This window comes from Petaurus breviceps, unplaced genomic scaffold (genome assembly GCF_028583685.1).
Source record: "Petaurus breviceps papuanus isolate PSGF00001 unplaced genomic scaffold, PetGlider_PUasm1.0 208, whole genome shotgun sequence".
NCBI classification, from domain to species: Eukaryota; Metazoa; Chordata; class Mammalia; order Diprotodontia; family Petauridae; genus Petaurus; species Petaurus breviceps.
The window spans coordinates 22,379,390-22,400,211 of record NW_027185852.1 but is presented as its reverse complement, the minus strand read 5'-3'; the positions used below and the strand labels follow the sequence as shown (position 1 = coordinate 22,400,211).

At 52.7% G+C, this 20,822-nt stretch overlaps 1 protein-coding gene across 3 annotated transcripts; it reads right to left on the bottom strand.

Moving 5' to 3' along the window:
* Positions 1-172: 172 nt before the first annotated feature.
* On the bottom strand, positions 173-20,365 carry YIPF1 (Yip1 domain family member 1). 3 transcript variants are annotated; one of them, XM_069093535.1, is made up of 10 exons: positions 20,232-20,364; positions 15,805-15,886; positions 15,249-15,409; positions 14,855-14,935; positions 11,192-11,279; positions 10,060-10,176; positions 7,818-7,984; positions 6,092-6,274; positions 4,056-4,183; positions 173-687 (listed from the first exon to the last, which is right to left on the bottom strand). In XM_069093535.1, the coding sequence occupies exons 2-9, from the start codon at positions 15,833-15,835 to the stop codon at positions 4,088-4,090; spliced, it is 924 nt and encodes a 307-aa protein (XP_068949636.1). In that variant the 5' UTR covers positions 15,836-15,886; positions 20,232-20,364; the 3' UTR covers positions 173-687; positions 4,056-4,087. The 3 variants fall into 3 exon arrangements, with proteins under 3 accessions (XP_068949636.1, XP_068949637.1, XP_068949638.1); XM_069093536.1 differs by having other exon boundaries at positions 20,241-20,300; XM_069093537.1 differs by lacking the exon at positions 173-687 and adding an exon at positions 2,787-2,956 and having other exon boundaries at positions 20,232-20,365.
* Between the last annotated feature and the right edge of the window lie 457 nt (positions 20,366-20,822).

Below are 20,822 nucleotides of genomic sequence, written 5' to 3'. Positions count from 1 at the left end.
GGCCGGAGCCGAGAGAACGGCAGCAGGAGAGAAAGCCCCAGCATGGTGACGGGCCCAGCAGGAAGCACATCCAGGCCTCCAGCCTCGGCCACACTGACCTCATTTCGGTCATCCTCCCTCTCCCGTCCCGGGGCGGGCACACAAGGCAAAGATGAGAGTGGAGAGCTAGGGCGTTCTGTGAGGTATTTATTGCACCGCTGTCTGAGTCAATGACCCGGGGTCCGGTCAGCCAAGACACCAACCCCAGCCCCACAAGAGCCGCACTTACAGTGAGCTCCTCAGAGTCCCCAGTGGGGAAGAGGGAAGGGACAGCCCAGCCCCCTCCCTGACCCAGAGATGCTGGGCGGGAAACATGACACGAGGCATTCAGAAGCACTCCACTGTTTGCCCAACAGCAAGAAAGACAGACAATTCAAGGGCAGTGGACACAGCTCCAACAAGCAGTTGAGGTCACAGGACTGCAGGAAACAGATGCCCAAGCCTGGCCACAACAGCCAAGCATGTTGGAGAAGAGGAGGAAGAGAAAACCCTGCCTGGGAAGGGGGCGGGGGCTGCACAGCATGTAAGGTATTGGAGGGCTCCTGGTCTCCAGCATGGCAGCCTCCAGAAGCCCAGGGTCAGCAGGCCAGTCTGTCCCTGTCTCGTGGGTTTCTGGTATTCCTTAATCCAGGAAACGAGACAGCAGACCTAAAAATACAGAAGGCAGAACTGGGGGTAAAAGCTCACAAACTGAACTCCCCACCACCACTGCACCCCCTCCATCATCCTGGACCCCCATCTGCATCAGGTTCTGCCCAATCCTGGCTGCACTACCTGCTACCTGGGTGGCCTTGGACAAGTCAGTCACTCAGCCTCGCCGGGCCTCAGTTCCCCATCTGTAAAATGAGGGGGCTTCTCACTTGCTTCAGGCCTCAAATGCTGTGGCCCATCCTAAGCCCCAGCATAAAGCCCCTAAGCCCCTGGCTCCACAAAGCTTTCCTTAATACCACCCTCCCCCCCCCAAGCAAGATGGGGAGTACCCCCTCCTGGGGTCTTTTCAGTTCTGAGTCTGTACTCATAACTCCTGTTTTTCAGATCCCTGTTCTTTCCAGATACATCCCACACATCCCCCCTCCTGCTCAGCAAGCCAGCCCAGGTAAGAAAGGGGGAGAACTAAATGTCACCTCAACTGAGGGGCAGCCTCCATAGAGGAGGAGAGAGGGGAGCTTCCTCCCCTCCTCTCTGGGGACAAGTCTGATTGCGGCAGTTATGGCTGTTTCATAGTTGTTTCCTTTGGAACGGTTTCCGCTGCCCCTGGTTCTGCTTGCTTTGCATTGCATCAGTTCAGGGAACACTTCCCCTGCTCTGAGGCAGGATTCAGACCCACCCTCCGTTATGGCACAGCCACATCCCCAGCACAGGCCCAGTACAGCTGGTCCCACTCCCCAAGATGGACACCTGCTTTCTTCCCAGGTCTCTAGAAATAGTTTGGTCTCTGTCCTCCTGGGGCCTCTCCTTGCACATTGTGAAAGAAAGAATACTTTCATTGATCCATCTTTTGTTTTCATGTAGTACAATTTCCTCCCATACCCTCCCCCACCCCAAGAGACATCCTTTAGAACAAAGAATTTCTTTAAAAAATCAAAAAAGAAAAATCCATGAAAGTCAATGACAACATTGAATGAGTCTGATCTAATTATGTGCCACATGCCCCAGCTGTGGCCTCTGACCTCTGTAAAGGAGTTGGGGGTGGGGGGAAGAGGGTGGTTTATTCCCCTTTATAATTTTGCCTGTCCCCCACTTTGATTGTTTGGGGGGCCGCTGGTTCCACTGATGCTGTGACAAGTCAACGTGGCTGCTGTTTTCTTGGCTCTGTTGACTTCACTTGGCATCAGCTGGGCAGCCACAGAACACAATGCACAGAGCACAAAACCTCCCTCAGATACTTCCTAGCTGTGGGACCCTCAGCAGGTCACTTCACCTCCTCTCAGACTCAGTTTCCTCATCTGTAAAATGGGGATAATAATGGGCTGTCATGAGGACCAATGAGGTCATACATAAGGACGAGCTTTACAAGCCTAAAAGTGCTCTATCAAAGCTGGATCTTCACTGTTACGAGGGTACACTCCCATCATTTTCCCCAGGATTCTCTGCATTCATCACCCATGTTTTTTCTTACAGCACAGTAACATTCTACCATATTTATGTCCCACAATAAGGTCCGCCACTCCCCAACTGACAAGTCTTTGCTAACCCTGAAAACCTGCTGCCCCAAGTAATTTTTGCCCTGGCAAAGAACTGGAAACTGAGGGGGGAGCCCCGCAAGCGGGGGATGGCTGCCCAAATTACAGCAGGGAAGGAAAAGGAAATGACAGAGGGGACCGTTTCAGAGAAACCTGGAAGACTCATCTGAATGGATGCAGAGAGAAGTGAGCAGAACCAGAAGGGCAATGCAGGCCATGAGAAGAGAAATGATGAGGAAAGAAGCGTGGGAGCTGATGCCTGGGATGTCAGCCAAGCCAAGAAAAACAGAGAAAAGTCAACTAATTCAAAATGAATGGGGCAAAACTACCAAAAAGATCCCAGATCCAAAGAAGACCCCCTGGCCCCGGTCCAGGCAGGCACAAGGCACATGCTTTCAGCCATTTTAATAAACTGATCAGTTATGCCAATTTCCCCCCCTCTTCTTTTTTTCTGTTTTTGGGGGTTTTTTTGTCTTTAAAAATGTCATTTGCTATAAGAGACTGCCCTTTGGAAGGAGAAGGGGGAAATTATAGTCATGTTAAAAAAAAAAAAGACAACAATAAAACATTTTTAAAAAGTTTTTTTTTTAAACCAACGGGGTTAAGTAACTTGCTCAAGGTTACACGGCCAGTTATTTCTGGATGTGGTGCTAAGTATCTGGGCCCGGATTTGATCCCCAGGTCGACCCGACGCTGGAGCTGGTGCTCTTACCCGCTGTGCTACCTGGCCGCCCCTAAAAAAGTTTTTTAAACTCTGATCAACACAGTGCCTAGCCAGGATTCCAATGGTTCCAGAGGAAAGAGACTGCCCAGCTCTTGCCAAAGGGAGGGGCCAAGGATGCCTATCTCTCACAAGGGCTATTGTCCTTACTTTTTCCAGAGGGGTTGGAGAGGTGGGAGGGAGAGGATGTTTCCGATAATTGAAAAAATAATTTTAAAAATAAATGCATGTTGATTTTGAGCGTTTAATGCTTGGGTTTTGTTGGTGCTGTTGTAGTCAACAGATTCAAAGATTCTAAGTCTGAGCCTCAGCTTCAGTGCCTGGGTGACCCTGGGCTGGCCTCTCCAATAGCCTGGGCCTGTTCCCTCTGATCTATAAGAGGAGGGGGCTCAATCAGATGCCCTTTCTGCCTCATGCCAAATCCAGCTGCTGCTTCCAGGAAGGAGCCCAGAATCCAGGGCAAGGAAGGGGTTAACATCTCCAGCAGCACTGCTGATTTACATGGTGAAGGTTATCTCGGTGAGCAGAGAGGTTAGAAACTATTATTTCTCAAGGAGAGCTCAGGCCGAGATTACAGTAAAATGCTCAGCCAGGCCATAAATCTCTGGCAGCCTAGGATCGGGACTGCCCCTGCTCACTGCCAAGGAGACTGATGCCCCTGTCAGAGCAGGGCTGGAAGGGCCATTCATCACACTCTCTTTGGGAGATCCCCACACTCATGTTTACAGCCTGGAGGGACAGGTGGGGAAGGGGACATGACTCACTGTCCTGTGCCTAGGCCTGTGCTGAGAGCAGGGACGAGGGTGATGCTGCTTAGGACAGGAAGACAAGGTGCCTCGGGCAGGCTAACAAATGGGACCCAGAAAGATACCAATGCCAAAGGGATTTCTGGTGTTAAGAATAAAAGCAAAATTCTTCAGCTGTAGTCTCCATATTCCACCCTACCCCCCGATCAGTGAACTGCCCAATTTACTCCCTTCTGAAAAGATAAAAGGGTCCTCAGCCTGTCTCTTATGACAGTTCAGTGGACACTGGGTTCCTTGAGGCTCACAAGCCGTTTGGGTTATTTGACACACTGAAGAGCAGGGAGATGAGACCCCGCCATGACTCACAGTCCTCGTCGCCCAGCCCGAGGGGATCCTCTTCAGCCGACCTTGACCGTTCCCGCTGTTTGCTTCTGAGCAGGAGCAGGGGTGACCACAGGAGGATAGTCCAGCTCGGGGGCGTCAAAGAAGTACGCCTACAGAAAAGGAGACCCATCATCAAAAGGAGAGCTCAGGAGAGGAAGCTCTACAAAGGTCAGGAGCCTTGCGGTTTGAAGAGCCCTCAGAGGCGGCCTAAATCCAATCCCATCAAGACAGACCAGGCCAGTGTTGTGGTTTACACCTCTTGGTTATGAGGGAGGATTCTACTGGTGTAGGGGTTGGGGAGAATCAGGCATTGACTGGAAAGTGTCAACCATGTTTAAAAAAAGATCATCAACAAAACTTGCTTTTTTAAAAATTTGAATGGTCTAAAACTCAGAATCATAAGATTTAAAGCTGGAAGAAACCTTAGAGATTGCCAAGGCCAGGGGTCCTTATTTAGGACATGTGAATGTTTTTAAAAATTCTAATAACTGAATTTCAGTATAACTGGTCTCCTGTATAATCCTCTAATTTAATGCATTTAAAAACACAATTCTGAGAAGGGGCCCAGAGGCTTCCCCAGACTGCCAAAGAACTCAGAAAAGGTGAAGACTGCCTGCCCTCAGCCAGCCAGTCCACTGACTCTCCCATCCTCCCATACACGCCCAGTACCTACTTTATTATCATAAGGATCAATGAATCAAGACATTAAGTACAGGCCCCCCTTTTGGCAGATGAGGAGACAGAGGCCCAGGAGGCCAGGTCCTGGGCCCAAGGGCACAGAGAGGAGAGTCAGGTTTGGCATTCTGACTCCAAATCCAGCATCCTTTTCCCTATCCCAGGCTGCCTCCCAGTTTCCAGGAAGATCTGCAATGGCTCTTAGATCATCTGGTCCAAGCTGGCCCTTCAGTTTAAAGGTAAGGATCCTGAAGACTGAAGGAAGGGTCTGTCCTGAGACACACACATAAGTGGGGATAAGAGCCCATTTCAAACCCAGATCCCTCAACTCCCAGGACTCTTTCCATGGTAGCACCTGGCTTCAAACCTCTCCCCTGTAAGTCTGTGTCAGAAAGCTCCAAAAGGACCAGAAATGCCCAATCTGGACATGACAGATGCATGGGATGAGGGATGGCCAATGGAGCCATTCCTCTGCCATAAAAATAATGCAATATTCAATTAATTAATTAATGATTTCATTAATTATGGCACCTTCAAGGGTGGCCCAGGGTCATGCAGCTTATAAAGGATGAGAAGCTGTCCACCACACCATATGCCCAATCCCCGACCTTTGGCCCTTGACTCCTGTATGCCTCCAGTCACCAGTGTCTTAGGAGCAGCTGTTAAAGAAGCAGAAAAGCTCTGAGCCTGCCCTGGAGAGGCCAGTATCTCCACTCCCAAGCTCCATAGGGGAGATGGTACTGGACAGAGCCCAAAGAGCAGGGCTGCCTCACACTGGCCTCGCCAGCCAGCAGGGGGCGCTGGGAGAGCAGTCTGAGAGTCCACCAGAGCTCCTCCTGCTCCACCAGCTGGGCTTCCTTGCTCCAGGGATGCTCCAGCATCCTCTGCACAGATCTGCAAAGAGGGGGGTGGCACGCAGGAGAGGCCCAGATTTGGAGGAAAAATAAAAGGGCCTGAGTGTGAATCCTGCCTCAGACACTGACTAGCCAGGGGGCTCTGAGCAAGGCTCCTTGTCTGCAAAGTGAGGCCAGTGACAGCATCTGCTTCCCAGGGCTGTTGTGAAGACCAAAGCAGCCTCTTCCCGGCTCCTCCCGTGTGCAGCTTGTTTGTGTACAGTTGAGGCATGCTGTCCCTGCCTCCCCCCTTAGGGGCAGGAGCCCATAGAGAAGGCCCCATGTTACCAGAGAGGAACTCTAGCACAGTGAGACAAAGAGAGGCCAGTCCCAGCTGGACCCCTAATCTTGGGCAGAGCCTCCCGGCCCTCGCCTTCCAGGACTCTGTAACACTAATGCCCTCGACGGCCCCTTCCGCATTTGTGTGCACACTGGTGACCGCGCCCTTACCAAGCAGCCCACAGACAGGAGCGTGTGAAGCAGGACAATGGCCACGATGGTGGCGATGGCGATCCTCCGGTTATCGTCCCGGACGGCGGGCCAGAACGTCATCACCAGGACGGAGCCCGAGAGGCCCAGGGCCACCATGACCAGGACCCAGCGCACAGCCTTCTGGGGGATGATCCACAGGATCTGGAGGGAGAAAGAGGCCAGGTGAGGGTCTTGTGGGCGACACGAGGCAACGCTGCCTCCTGCTATTCCAGGCCCCAGATCTCAGCAGGTTAGACATCACCGTTCTCAGGAAACACAAGTCAAAACCCCTCTAGGTCGGGGGTCCTTAAGCTGGTGCCTAAACAATCCTATTCCAGGGTTCCATGAACCTGGACAGGGGAAAACAAACCCAGCCTCTAGCCCCACTAGCCTCCGACTGCATCACATACTACCCTCAGTTGTTTAAAAGAGGAGGGGGCCAGGCTTTGGCAGCTGCCAGCGTGATCCATGAGCACAGAGTAGTCAGGAGCCCCCAGAGCAGAGGCCAGGCCCTGGGAACAGAGCTGCCTCTACCTCCGACTGGGGCGGGGGGGCAGCCTTTCTCAGCCTCAACCTCCTCTTCTGTGAAATGGGATGAATGATCCTCGCAGACGTCTGCCCAGGCCTGGATTGCTCTCCCTCCTTCCCTCCTCCTCTCTGTCTTCTGGAAGGGCCTTCCCGAGGCCCCCAGCTGCTAATGCCTCCCCCAGCACAAAGAAGATACGCACAGGAGGAAACCAATGAGACTGAAATGTGGCTAGCTGGCCCAGTGACAGAGCCCTGGGCCTGGAGTCAGGAAGACCGGAGTTCAAATCCAGCCTCAGACACTTCCTAGCTGTGTGACCCCGGGCATGTCACTTCACCCCATTTGCCTCAGTTTCCTCATCTGTAAAATGAGCAGAAGGAAATGGCAAACCCCTCCAGTGTCTGCCAAGAAAACCCCACATGGGGTCATGGGGAGTCAGACACGACTGAAACAACTCAACAGTCACTAACTTTCCTAAGAACCCGGCCTTAGAGTCACTAAGTCTGGGGCTCAAGTCAGGCCTCTGAGACCCACTACTGAGAGCTGAGGTACACTCTGCATCAGAGGAGGGTGCCTTCACACTAGGAGCTCTCCACAGGGCTGAATTCAGACAGGAAAGGATGGATAATCCTCAAACTTCTTCCCTCATATGGACGTCTGGACAGCTAAAGTGCTGTTCTAACGACATCAGCCCTCTGCTCCTCAGAGCTGGGTGACCATGGTCCGAGGCCATGACTACAGCTTTGGCTTCCTGTCCAGGGCGTACCAGTGATGAGGCCCCCTCAATGGACCAGGCCCAAAGAGGAACAGCTCAGCCTCCCAACCCCAAGGAAAAGGATGGAAGTCTTAAAAGGCTGACAGAAGTGCTTGGGGGGCTTGTCCTGAGGCCTCGGGGCATCTCTGACATGTCCTAGCAGTGTGGAACAAAGAGCCACCGACTCTGACCTGGGGAGGCCTCAGACCCTCACTAAGTATGAGCCTACCTCAGTCTCCTCATCTGTGAAATGTCGCGGGTGGAGGACGCAGTGTTTGAGAGCTCAGCTGACCTGCCCAGTCACACAAGCAGCGGGTGACAGAGGCGGCTGACCCTGGCCTTCCCGCCTCCACGCCCGGCGCTCTCCCTTCCCCAGGAGAACAGCCACCATACCTGCTGCCCCCTCACCCCCACGCCCGACTTACCGCCGTGGGGATGTAGATGAAGAGTGAGTAGCCATAGACGCACACAATCTCCAGGAATGAGTAGCTGACAATGCTCATCACTTTGCTGTTTCTCCACAGAAGAAAACCCCAGAGGCCAAGAGGGACCAGCCAGGCATAGGCATAGATAGCCGTGGCCGCGATGGACACTGGGGAAACAGTACAGCTGTCTAAATGCCCAGGCACGTGCCAGCAGCGGCCAGAACTACCTCCAGCCACAGCTGCCCGGGAACCAGGCCACCCACGGGGCCATGCCTCCCATGGGGACCAGGCCATCCAGGGGACGAGGCCACCCATGGGGCCAGGCTCCCCAGGGGACCAGACTGCCCATGGGGACCAGGCCGCCCATGGGAACCACGCCACCCAGGGGACCAGGCAGCCCAGGGGACCAGGCCGCCCACGGGGACCAGGCAGCCCAGGGGACCAGGCCGCCCACGGGGACCAGGCCACCCATGGAGCCATGCCTCCCACAGGGACGAGGCCACCCATGGGGCCAGGCCGTCCACGGGGACCACGCTGCCCACGGGGACCATGCCGCCCAGGGAACCAGGCCTCCCAGGGAAGCAGGCCACCCAGGGGGACCAGGCCGCCCACAGGGCAAGGCTGCCCACTCACAAGAGGCTATTACAATAAAACAACTGGATTAGCCAAGAGAAGACGTCCAAAGGACGCGGCACCTGAGACACAGGCAAGCATTTCAGCCGGGGAAGCAGCCTGGCGGTCCCCCAGCATCCTCTCCCTCTCACATGATAGCCAGAGCTGACAGCTGGCTACAAATTAACTTCCTCACCATGTTACTGAATGCTGCTTCTGTGTGGGAAATGGGTATCTGAGTCCTTTGATGAATTGCTGGAAATAATGCCCAGTGTCCCTTTCTTGTCTAAATAATGCTGCCTGAGTGGCTGAGATGTTGTTCGGTGACTCCTCTAAACGACGTGGGTCCACCTAGAACTTGGCCTTTTGGTTGTTCCTGAAGCCCCGGAAGGCTGGGGAAGGAAGCACTTTCCCACATTTTCTGTGTCTGCCTCCCCCACTCTTCCTCTCTTCTCTTTCTCCCCCTCCTCTTCTCCCCTTCTCTCTCTCTTTCCCTGTCCCTCCCTCCCTCCCTCCTTCCTCTCTTTAGGAACATAGCTCCACAAAGCTGAAATGACCCCAAGATGGAGCCATCCTACTTCATGTTTTGGGCAGAAGCAGACACAGGAGCAGCGGTCATGATAAGTCTGGCTCAGTGTCCAACCAGAGCTAGGAGCGGGCAAAGGAGACGACTGCCCAGGGCGTCACACTCAGGAGGGGGCACAGAAAGGGGCTGTCTTTAATAGGACTATTTATAAATGCATGTATTTTTAATGTCAAAAAATTCTAGTCACTGGGTCATTCAGTCAATCAACAAACATTACATACCTAATGTATACAAAGAACTGTGCTAAGGGAGGGTCAAAGTTAAGACACAATCCCTACCTTCATTCAATCAATCAACCAATCACCATTTATTAATCACCTACTATATACCAGACACTCTATTAAACATTGCAAATACAAAAACAAAAATGAAAAAATTTGTTATCCATGACAACCTGAGTTTAAATCCCAGCTCTGTTGCTTAATTAATGATTTTTTTAAAGCAAGTCATAGAGTAGTGTTGGGGAGTAAGGTATAAGAAGACTGGAAAAGTATGAGTGGGACTAGAACGTGAAGGGCCTTGAACACCAAGCAGAGGATTTTATACTGGATTCTGGAGGCAATAGGGACCCACAGGAGTTTACTGAGCAGGGGAGGTGACATGGCCAGGCCTGCACCTTGAGAAGATCACTCTGATGGGGGAGGGGAGGAATGCCTGGAAGGTAACCACTGTTTGGTATTTGTCTCTGCATTCGCAGCACCTGCTACAGGACCTGACCCAGAGTAGTCACTCCACAAATAAATGCTTGTTCTCTGCCTTTGTGCTTAATAAATGATTACTGATTGACTGACTGAGAAATCCTACGATCCTGGATGAAGGCCCAGAGCCTCCACAGACAAACACACAGGCAACCTGATTGCTGAACCATGCCCAGTACACAGCAAGTCTTTGGACCAGCTCTACTGACACTACCAGTTCTTCTCATGAGAAATGCCCTGAACGGTCCAGCTGTGGCTTCATCAACAGCACCCATCCCTCTCTACTCCAGGTAGGCGGATGTCAGCGGACATTAGCTGACAATACCAACAATAGTGAGTCCCTGACCTTTCCGGAATTCTGGTACATAGTGGAAAGTCTTGTCCCCCAAGTGGATAAGGAAGTTGGAGAAATTCCCACTGATGGCGATGGCAAAGACCAGGGTGGCACATATCCAGAAGGGCCCTGTGAAGGGAGAAAAGGGGATGAGAGGAGACATATGCCTTCACGCACATGCACACGCACACATGCCCCTGGACTGGCCCAGGAGAGAACAAAGAATTTCAGACAAAATCAACACTTGCCTCATGTGATTATCTTTTAAAGGCCAGAGTCATTAGTTGGATTAAAGATTGGGGATTAGGGACATAGATCTCTAGTAATCAGTGAACCCACAGAATTCCCACTGTAGAACAGGGGACCACAGGCCACCAGTCTCTGCTTGGAGCCTTCAGAGAAAGGGCAGCCCAATCTAGGTTCAGACAATAACCCTAATGGCTTTTCCTTCCATTGGACCCCTATTTGCCTCTAAAACATGCCCCATCCATGCCAATCCAATCCAATCAGCATTTATTAAATCTGATCATAAACACTGAGCCATAAGGCACTCGAGCAGCCACTGGGTCCAAGCCCCTCATTTTACAGAGGAGGAAACTGAGGCCCCTGGGCCCAGGATCACAGCTAGTGAGGAAGCCAAGGCAGGATCTGACCTCAGGCCTTCCCAACTCCAGATCCAGGCTCCAAGCATCTGGACAAGGCCCTGGGGACCCAAAGTCAGAATGGAGAACAACCAGGCCCAGGGCCAGGGGAAGAGGGAAGAGGTCCCCAGGATGAGGCTTCTGAGCTGGGCCTTGAAGGAACCTGAGGATTCAGGGGGAGGCAGAACATCCCTCTCAGGGAGGGGAGAGAGATCAGCAATTTCAGAGGATAACATACGGGGCACTCCCCTCCAGGCTCCTGGTTCTGGCCTCTGGGGCCAATACCCTCTTGCACAGGACAGTTCTTTAAGCACCTGAAGGCAGCTTCCAGGCTCAGGCTGTCCCAAGGCTCTGCTTGGCCCGAGGCCAGAAGAAGGAGCAGCTGGTGAAGAGTGTGGAACCACTCTCCTCCCAGAGTCCTCCATCAACCCTGTCTCAGTCCCCCTCCTCCCCCTCAATGACCCCTCACAGAATAGAAATGAGCCTGGACTGTGCATACCCACCATAGAGATCTGGATTGCTCCGGATATACAGCCTGACAAAGTTTCTCCCAGGGATGGGCAGAACCGAGCCTTTTATCCTGTCAAAGACCTAAAAACAAGACAGTGGAGAAGTCAGAGATCAGAGGCGAGATGCAGGCGGGCGCTATGAGAGCTCCTCCCTCTGTATCCCCCGGCCCTAACACAGGGTCTGACACATAGTAGGCATTTTAAAAATGCTAGCTGACTGGGGATGGTGTGAAAAAAAGCACTGGCCTGGAATCCAAAGGCCTGGGCTCAAGCTGTGAGCTTAAGGAGGTCACTTAACTCCCAGGGAGGCTGTGGCCTCAACTGAAAGGGCTCTACCAGGGACAAGGTGCCAGGCGGCCACAAGGGCAGAAGTCAGAATAGTATCATGTCACTAAAAACTCATGTCTCCTGGGGAGTCAGAGGAAGCGTCTGTGGCTAGGCCAAGGAATTATGGGAGATAATGGCGGGGGCAGCCGACGCTGGGGTTTCTTTTTGGGAGGACAGAATCTCCTCTGGGCACAAGGCCCGTCTCTCCAGGAGTGTTTGCATCCCCAAGAACCTCAGACAAGGCCAACCAAACAGGAAATCTAAATGACAGAGGTGAGCATCTACAGAAGTACACAAGGCCCAGAGTAACCAGGTGGGAAAGTGACAAGCTACATGCCCCCGGTCAGGCCGCAGATGAAGCGCAACAAACGCCCACCAAGCCCCTGCACACCATGCCAGGGGGAATTACTGCCCCATCCACTCACTTCCCTTAAGAGGATCACTCCCATGTTTTAAGAACTGTATTATGCTTTCATTAAAGTCATCAGTGTCAGGGCAGCTAGGTGGCACAGTGGATAGAACACCAGTCCTGGAGTCAGGAGGACTTAAGTTCAAATCCAGCCTCAGACACTTGACACTTACTAGCTGTGTGACCCCGGGCAAGTCACTTAACCCCAACCAGGGCAGGGGGGGGGGGCAGGGAGGTTGGGGGGAGATTATTAGTGTCCATGTAAAAAACAATGTGTTCCAATTTCTAAAAGTATGTTTGAATTTCATTGTAGAGGTCCAGACTGGATCAAAATTTTCATAATTGTGACAGAATCACAGAGTGCTGAGCCTGCAGCCTGGTCATTTCTGGGGAAAAGTATGCTAGCTTAGTGCTGCAGGCAGGGGTATGTGGGTAAATTTTTAACAATCAGCTCTCCAGAATTTAAAAAAATTGTGTCTCACACACTTTTAACATTTAATCTGCATTGTTAACCTTTCCTTAATCACTTTCTTAAGTTTAGACAATCAACAAAACAATGAATCAAACCTTTGTGATTTCTGAAACGTGAACACTAACACTAAAAATTTAACAATCAGCTCTCTGAAGCTGAACATGCTCCAGCATACTCCCTAGCTTAAGGTCATCATGTCCAGCACTGGGGACAACTTTGTGAGTCTGAGAGGACAAGAACTCCTGGGTCCCTCAGCCGGTGCTGGACACATGGTGGAGGTTCTCCCCAGATACTGCAGCACTTCTCAGAGAAGATGGCCCTCCCCTGGCCTGACTTGCCAGGTCTGGCCTTGTATACCTCCAGTGCAGAGCCAGGGGAACATAAGGTGTCTCTTCAGACATCACACAAACTGCTTCACATTCGGATACGTCGTGGAACAGTCTAGCAGCACTTATAAGTTCCCACTGCTTGCTTAAGTCTTTGTCAATGTCCATTTGTGAGTCTTTTGTTTTAGCATTTCTTTCGTGAGAAGGAGAAAAATAGCTGTCCTATACTTCTCTATCGTTGCTTTGGGGGAGACCACAAGATAAACTTAAGTGCTAAGTGCTTTTCTGCAGGAGTCCAGAGTAGGAGCATAAATAACCAAAGAGAGTAAGGAAAAAGGCTGGAGCCCCTCTGTTGAGGAGCAAGGTTTCTCCAAGACTTTCCTGATCACTTTGATGTGCTTACAAGGGGGGAGGCCATTGTGGGGGTCTGCACTGGATCTTGTTTCTTGGGGACGAGGTCATCGGCTTGGATTGCTGGGGGCCAAAATCACTCCTTGGTTCTAGGGTTCCAATTACACAGTGGACTCTTTCACCCCTTTTCAGAATGCAGCAGAGCTAAGAAGGGACCTGAGGCACAAGCGAGGGGGACACACCCCCCGCCCCCCGAGGGACACAGACAGCACGTGTCAGTGGGTTTTTGCTCTCGAGAGGTGGCCCAAGAAGCAAGTTTCTGCAGTCTTGGCCCCAGCCCAGAGATGGCGGTGTAACCTCTCAGCCCACGATGGCCATGAAAAGAAGAGGCACATGGCTCAGGGTGGCAGGGCCTGGTCCCAGCCTTCTGGAGGAGCCCCATCCTGCCCCCCAGAGAGGGCTGTGCATGCTGGTCTCAGGGGAGAAGAGGAGTGGGCAGCACCTGACCCTAGGCAAGGACTGAGCTAGGCCAGCAGCAGACCTCGCACTCTGCTCTCCACCCACGACCAGGAGCCACTTGGATGGAGAAGGGAGAGGCTTCTCTAGGAACCCCAAGCACCTCGCCATGCCAGGGGTAGCCAAGTCCTCAGGGTAATGCTCTCAGGTCAGAGGCCAGTGGGGGTCCATCAGGGCGAAGAAGGGTCTCACCTCACATTGGAGGGCTCACTTCTCTCAGACTCCAGCTTCCATTACCCTTCCACAGAGGAGAGTTTTCTGAAGGCTGGAGGAATGCCCCAGACTCCAAGAGGAACATGGAGCTTGCCAGGCAGGGAGGAGAATCCTGGCAGTTGTCTAGAGGCTACCATCACCACTGTTTATATTTATGTTTGGGGCAATTTTGTGGAGAGAAGGAAAAAAATCTGTCCTAGGCCCAGAGTGTCCTGTTACCTAGAGGCTTATGTGGGAGGGGGGTGGGAGCAGTGTGGAGTACGGTGGGAAAGGGCTTGATGACAAACTGCAAGGACAAGAAGCAAAAAAGCACCTCACAAATACTGCCTCCTCTTCCCATGAGCCTCCCAAGAGCCCTGAGAGGGTGGTTCACTTACTGCTGAGCCACACCTAGCTAGCAGAATCTGAACTCAGGGCTTCCTCACATCAAGGCCAGCACTCGTCCAAACTGAAAGTGAGTGAAGTTGGGGCTAAATCCCACGCTGCTGTTTACTCCTAGAAAGTAGGGGCCCTTTTACTTCCCTGGGGCCCAATCCCTCTGATCTGGGGAGACCTAGCCACGGACCACAGCATGGCCATGATCTCCCACAGAGAGCAATGGAAGCAAAAGGAACAAGGAGAGAGACTGACCCCCAGAATGAATCCAGGCCACCTCAGCGGCCAGGCCACGGGGCACCCAGAGAACAATGCTGAGAGGGGCCAGGAACAAATGGTGTCTTCCCCAAGTCACAGGAGGAGTCAGAGCCTTGGACCCATGAAGCGGCTGATCGTGAGTGGGAAGCCCATGTGTCAGGGCCAAAGACAGGCAAGCCTAAATCAGGGCTTCTCCTGGGGTATCCAACCCCCCAGGAGTCACAGTGGGGGAGGGAGGGTGGATTTCAGGGACTCTGGGAAGCTGGATGGGAAAAAGGACACCTTTATTTTCCCCTAAGCCCCTCCCCACACACAGACTCTCTAGGTCATTCTCTTAGTGCTTGAGCGTGTGCCGCACGCACGCACACGCATGCACACACACACAAACATGGTGGGAGTGGTGCACAAACCTGGTAGGTGTCCACGTCAAAGAACGTCTGGTAGTATTCAAATGTCCAGAAGGGGGAGCTTCTCTTCTGTCCGGCCAGGAGCTGCCAGGGGAGAAATAAATGCACTTGATGAATGCCCACCCAGGGCTGGGTCCCTTATGATACAAACTTGAAGATGTGAGGGTCTGTGGCTCCCTAGAAGAACTTCAGGCACCACAGCAGGAAACAAACGTGAGAAGGTCCAGGCTGACCTCCGGGTCAGACTCACTGGCCCCTAAGCATTAGTGCCTTAAAACCAAATTTAAATGGAGATTGCCAGGGACCCACAGGAAGCTCTCAGGACAGACCTGCCAGCCCGAGCCAAATCTGTGGCCATGGCTGCTAGAAGGCAGAGGCCTGGGGCAGCCCTTCTCACCTCCGTTTTATCCGAGTCACTGGGACTCAGGAGCTCTTCATCCTCCTCCCTCCCAGAGCCTCTTGGGAGGCCCCTGGGGGTGGGCTTCTGGCTGGGCTCCTCGATAGTCACGGCCGTGGCATCCTGGGGGGCCGGCAGCAGGTTGGCCGCATCGCCAAATTCTGCAGACGAGAACCCAACAGAGAGAGGGCTACGTCAACTCTGCACTTGAAATCCCCAAAGGATGCTGGGAGGAAGCGACTTTGTCCAGGGCCTGCCTCAGAGCAAGGGCAAGGACCTTGACAACAAAATACATTCTTTTTTTTCTTGACCATTTGAAAAACGGTGAAAAAATCTAATATAGATTAGAAGAGTTAAATTTCCTTCTCTCTCAGCCTCTTCTCGCCTGCTAGACTATAAGCTCCAGGAGGGCAGGGCCCATATCATGGTCATTCTGACATCTTCCCCAAACCTGGCCCACCTCCCAGGAAGCAGCTGCATACAGCAGGCACTCACTAAGAGCACAGTCATTGCTCTCTGGACCAGGGTCCTGCAGGTGTGGCTGGAAGGGCGTTACCTTCAAATTTTAAGTCATCAGCAGCTGCCATTCATCCGGCAGGTTCCCGTCCAGTGATCCAAAGGAACAGGTGCAGGGAGGTCTAAAGAAAGGAACATTTGTTTGTAAATGATCCCCCCAAAAAATCAAAGAACTAGGAAGTTAGAACAGCTGACTTTGGGAAACCCTGAAAAGTTTATGAAATGCCTTGTGAGGGGCACTGCTTATCCCCACTTCCCTGGAAGGGGAACTGAGGCTCAGGGAAGTCAACTGATTGACCGCCCAGCATGTACCTAGCGCTTCCTGGGAGGCCAGCTTCGTGCCAAGCCCTCCCTCACAGGCCCACAACTAGCTCTGTCTGCTTGGCATTCCCAGGTCCCACTGCCACCCCAGACCTCTCCTGGTCCCCTGCCCCAAGCCACACAGCTGTCTCTAGCAGAGTTATTGAGAAAAAAGAGACAGACGGTCAAGTGTTGTCAACTTGTCAAAGTCTCGTGACATATGGGGAACCGTGCCAGAGAAGACCCAGCCCAAGGTCGCCCGATTGGCAGCCAAACCTTCTGGTCTATCATTCAGTGTTCTTCCTATTTCTAACCAGAGTCTGAGAACCCCAAGTATTCTCTTTAAAATGGGGATCCCAAAGGATTAGATCTCCTGTATGCACCAGCCCTCTCCCTTCAATACCTATACATACTAAAAAGAGAGAGAAGAGGGAAGGAGGCTGAATAAATGACTGTGGTTCAATCATTTCCAACTCTCCATGATCCTAGTTGGGGTTTTCTTGGAAAAGATACTGAAGTGGTTTGCCATTTCCTTCTCCAGCTCATTTTACAGATGAGGAAACTGAGGCAAGTGACTTGCCCAGGGTCACACAGCTAGTCCGGCTAGTCTAAGGCCAGATTTGAACTCATGAGTCTTCCTGATTCCAAGCCCAGTACTCTCTCTATCCACTGCACCAACAAAGCCGCTCCCTCAGGATACAAATACAAAATACAAATGTATATACAAATACAAAAGCGATGACAGTATCTGGCCACCAGGAGGTTATACTCTAATGGGAGAGATCACACACACACACAATTAGCAGATTGACACACCCCATCCAGGAACAATGGCTAAGACTGGATCATAGCTCCAGAAATAAATTGAGGAAGAGGGGGGAAGACAATCCAAGGGCTGCAAGACCAGTAGGGGCAAGGTTGTTCAGGAGGTGGCTGCAGAGTAGGGAGTGAGGGTTGAGGGTGCCACACACAATGCAACAAGGAAATAATGACCATGGCTCCAATGACCATTAAGTTTATCCCAGCTCAGGGCTTCTTACCTAGAGGTCAGCAAACTGTACTTCAATATAAGTGGTCTCCTTTGTAATCCTACAATTGATTTTATGCATTTAAAAACATGAGGCTGAGAAGGGGTTTGCAGGTTTTACCAGACTTCCAAAGGTGCCACAACACTAAAAGAGGTGACAAATTCCTTTCCTTAATGTACAAAGGACCACAGTGGCCTAGAATGAGGAAGTGAGGGTAGAACAGGGGAACCACCTACTGGATTTGAATTTGAAGAAATTCACTGAATGACCCTGGATAGGTCACTTTACTTACCTAGGCCAGAGCTTCCTCCTCTGCAAAATGAAGGGACTGGACTAGATAAATTGGATAATAGATACCTGGACTAGATAAGTCTGTATATAGACTGGACAAAATAAAATTGATTCCAAAGGACTCCTACAATATGGAATGTTACAAAAAAATTTTTTTTAAAAGCAAGTTCTCGGGTCAGCTAGGTGTCACAGTGAGTAAAGTGCTCGCCCCCGAGTCAGGAGGACCCGAATTTAGTTCCAGCCTCAGACACTTAACACACACACACACACACACACACACACACACACACACACACACACAAACTAGCCGTGTAACCTTGGGCAAGTTACTTGACCCCAATTGCCCTCCAAAAAAGGCAAAAAAAAAAAGTAAGTTCTCGGGCAGCTAGGTGGCACAGTGAATAGAGCACCAGCCCTTTAGTCAGGAGGACCTGAGTTCAAATCCAGCCTCAGACACTTAACACTTATTAGTCATATGACCTTGGGCAAGTCACTTAACCAACTGCCCTGCCTTCCCCCCTCCAAAAAGAAAAAAAAAGTTCTCAGCCCCCAGGTTAAGAAGCTCTAGATTGTCAGAGGGTCTCTGAGGCCCCTTCCTCTTCTAAACTTGGAGATGTGACAAGCCACAGCTGACACTGTTTTGACTGTTTCGAAGATCACAGAATCTTCTAGATGGAAAGAAACTCCCAGCATCCCACCCACGCCCAAATAAGAATCCTGTGCCCCATACTACCCAAGGGGCCACCTGGCCTTCACCAAAGACCCTGGAGGAGGAGGAGCTCCCCAGCTCCCCAAGCAGCCCATTCTGTGGTCCCCTCCTTGATATAATCAGATCCTCAGGGCTTACACGGGATGGGGAAAACCTCTTGATGTCCCAAAGGTCCAGACTTGGGCTAGAGATAACCTGAGTTTGAATCTCAACTCAATTCATGAAATGCTATTCTAGAACACACACACACACACACACACACACACACACACTGTACTAGATACAGAGGATACAACAACAAAAATGAAGCAGCCTCTAACCGCCATTGGCTCCAGTGTCCCACACAGTTCTCCTCAGCCGTGGGTTGTGCTCATTAACAAGCCAGACTTCATCTAAACCTTTTCCTCTGTGCATCCTCCATGTTCTGGCTCTCCCTGGTAATACAACCTGTCTCCTGAGCCACCATCTGCAGGGCTGGCTGCTCCCTCCCTCATTCCCACCCATTAGTTGTGGTGGCAGCTGGAACAGTCCTCACTCCCCATTGTCCCCTGACAGAATCACTCAGGAACCTCTCCTCCTTCTCAGGCCCATATCCAAGATGGGCACCCAAACCAGGGCACTGCCTTTCCTCAATGAGTTTGGTGACTGGTTCCTGGTCTCCCCACCCCCCAGCCCCCACCCCAGCTCCAGCCCACAAACAGGGTCTCCCTCAAAGACTCCAACCCCCCAGGATTACAGGCTTCCCCATCTCCCAGGCCCACCTCCTCCACCCCAAAGGCGTCACAGCCTGATCTCACCATCACCCACACACCCCAATGACAAACTCTGCAATGCCTTTATCTGCTACAATAGGGTGCCATTTCACCCCTTCCTTTGCCTGCCAACACCCAGCCCTTCTCTTCAGCATCACTGGGACCTCCAACCAATCCCTACCGCCCTCAGTTCCATCTCAGGTGATCACTCTGACCAGCTTCCCCCTCACCCTTACCTATCTCCATCCCTCAGTTCAGCTCTACATTCAAACTCCTTGTCCTTTGTCTTAGGATGGATCACACCTTACTGAACTCTGCTTTAGACAGCTCCCACCACCTGCTGCTGGGGAAGGCCAGGAAACCATGCTGATTGGGGTCCCCCACAAATTTATATTCCCCAATCTCAACTGGGCCCTAAATGACTCATCTGGCCTCTCCACTGACAAGCTTCCAAATGATTTCGCCTCTTCTCAAGCCTTCCATTAGTACTCTTTCGGCTGAGAGATGGGATGGGAACCATCCTCCCCCAGGCCAAAGCGATTTTCCTAAGCTCTCATCTCCCCCTCACTCAATAATAGTCACTTGCTCCCTATGACTTCCAGGATCAAATCTAAATGACTGTGGGCACTCCACTCAGATGTCGGATAATGAAGCCAAGCAGGCCTCCCGATGTTCCTGACCCCACCAGCCCTTTTACGCTTCTAAGTACAGCAGCACAGAAGGCAGCTGCCCCGACCCCAGCCAGGGCTCCTGAAGGGCCGGGCCCTAGGCTCTCACTAGGCTAGACAGGCTGATACAAAGTACCCATAAAGTATCATAAGAGAGGAGGGAATCTGGGAAGGGCTCGGGAGGAGGCGTCACTGGCAACCCAGGCTTGGAGGGGGAGATGACAGGTGCAAAAGGGGAGGGGCTAAGACGGGACCCTGAGCCTCAGCACACTCATCGGTGAAATGGGATCACGGGGCTCTGCAAACCCGCAAGGGCCAGAGACTGCATTTGGCATCGTGAGTCCTGAAGCAGCTGGGCGCAGGGGGCCAGGAAGGTGCCTCCAAGACCCTCGGGTTCAACCGTCTCGTTACAGATGGGGAAGCTGAGGCCCGGAGGAGCGAAAGGGTCTGCAAGCGCAGCAGGGATTGTAACTCAGGTCCTGCGACTCCACTTATGCACTGCGTAGTCAGAAGCCCCCTCACCCCGCCCACCCCTCTGGTAAGGACCTGGGCTGATCCAGACACTCAGAGACCGGGAAATGATCGCGGCATTCCAGGTCCCGCGCAGTTAAGGAAGGGAACCTGGGGGTCTTGGGGTGGGGGCTGCGGGGAGAGGACGATGGGGAAGGGGCGGGGGCTCAGTCGCTCTCCCTCCCCCCGCGGCGGGCCCAAACCCTTACCTGGCCCACCTCGGATTCCAGAGGGACGAGACGGGTTGGGGTGAGGGGCGGGGGGCGCGGAGAGGGGGGAGCCTCGGCGGCCTCGGTTCTCTGGCTCCGCCTCCACATCCGGTTCACTCTGCGTGGCGCGGGGCGGGGCAGGGGTGGGGCCTAGTTCCTCCTCCCTCTCCCGCACTCACCGCGCTCTTAAAGAAACAGGCGCCCAGGTCCTGGACGGGCGCACTGCGCAGGCCTGGGAAAGTAAAGACATCCCTCCCCCTCCTTGGTTCCCGCCCTCCCGAGACCCAGTCTCTTAAAGAGACAGGAGCCTCGGGCCAGGAGGATGCTGGGACTGGACAGAGGAAGGTGCCCCGCCCCTCAGGAGACCTGGGTTCTTAAGGAGACTGTAACGGAGGAGACTGCAATCCTCCGCCTCCTCCTCCTCCTCCTCCTCCCCCTCCCGCCCCGCCCCTCGGGAGAGCCGGAGCCCCACCCCCGAAAGCAAAGGCGGATCCCGGAGGAAGACGGCAGAGCCGGAAAGATGATTCTCCCCGCCCCCCTCTTAAAGAGACAGGGACGAGGCGGAGAGGGGCGGAGCTGGGGACGCCTGAA

What these genes read in the sequence shown, in the direction of transcription:
- YIPF1 (XM_069093537.1), bottom strand. Translation starts at nt 15,835, where the DNA reads ATGGCAGCTGCTGATGACTTAAAATTTGAAG. An exon ending in TGATGACTTAAAATTTGAAG is followed by an intron (nt 15,410 to 15,804) that starts GTAACGCCCTTC and finishes TCTCGTCTGCAG; the next exon opens with AATTTGGCGATGCGGCCAAC. An exon ending in TCCTGTCTGTGGGCTGCTTG is followed by an intron (nt 4,184 to 6,091) that starts GTAAGGGCGCGG and finishes CCTTTTCTGTAG; the next exon opens with GCGTACTTCTTTGACGCCCC.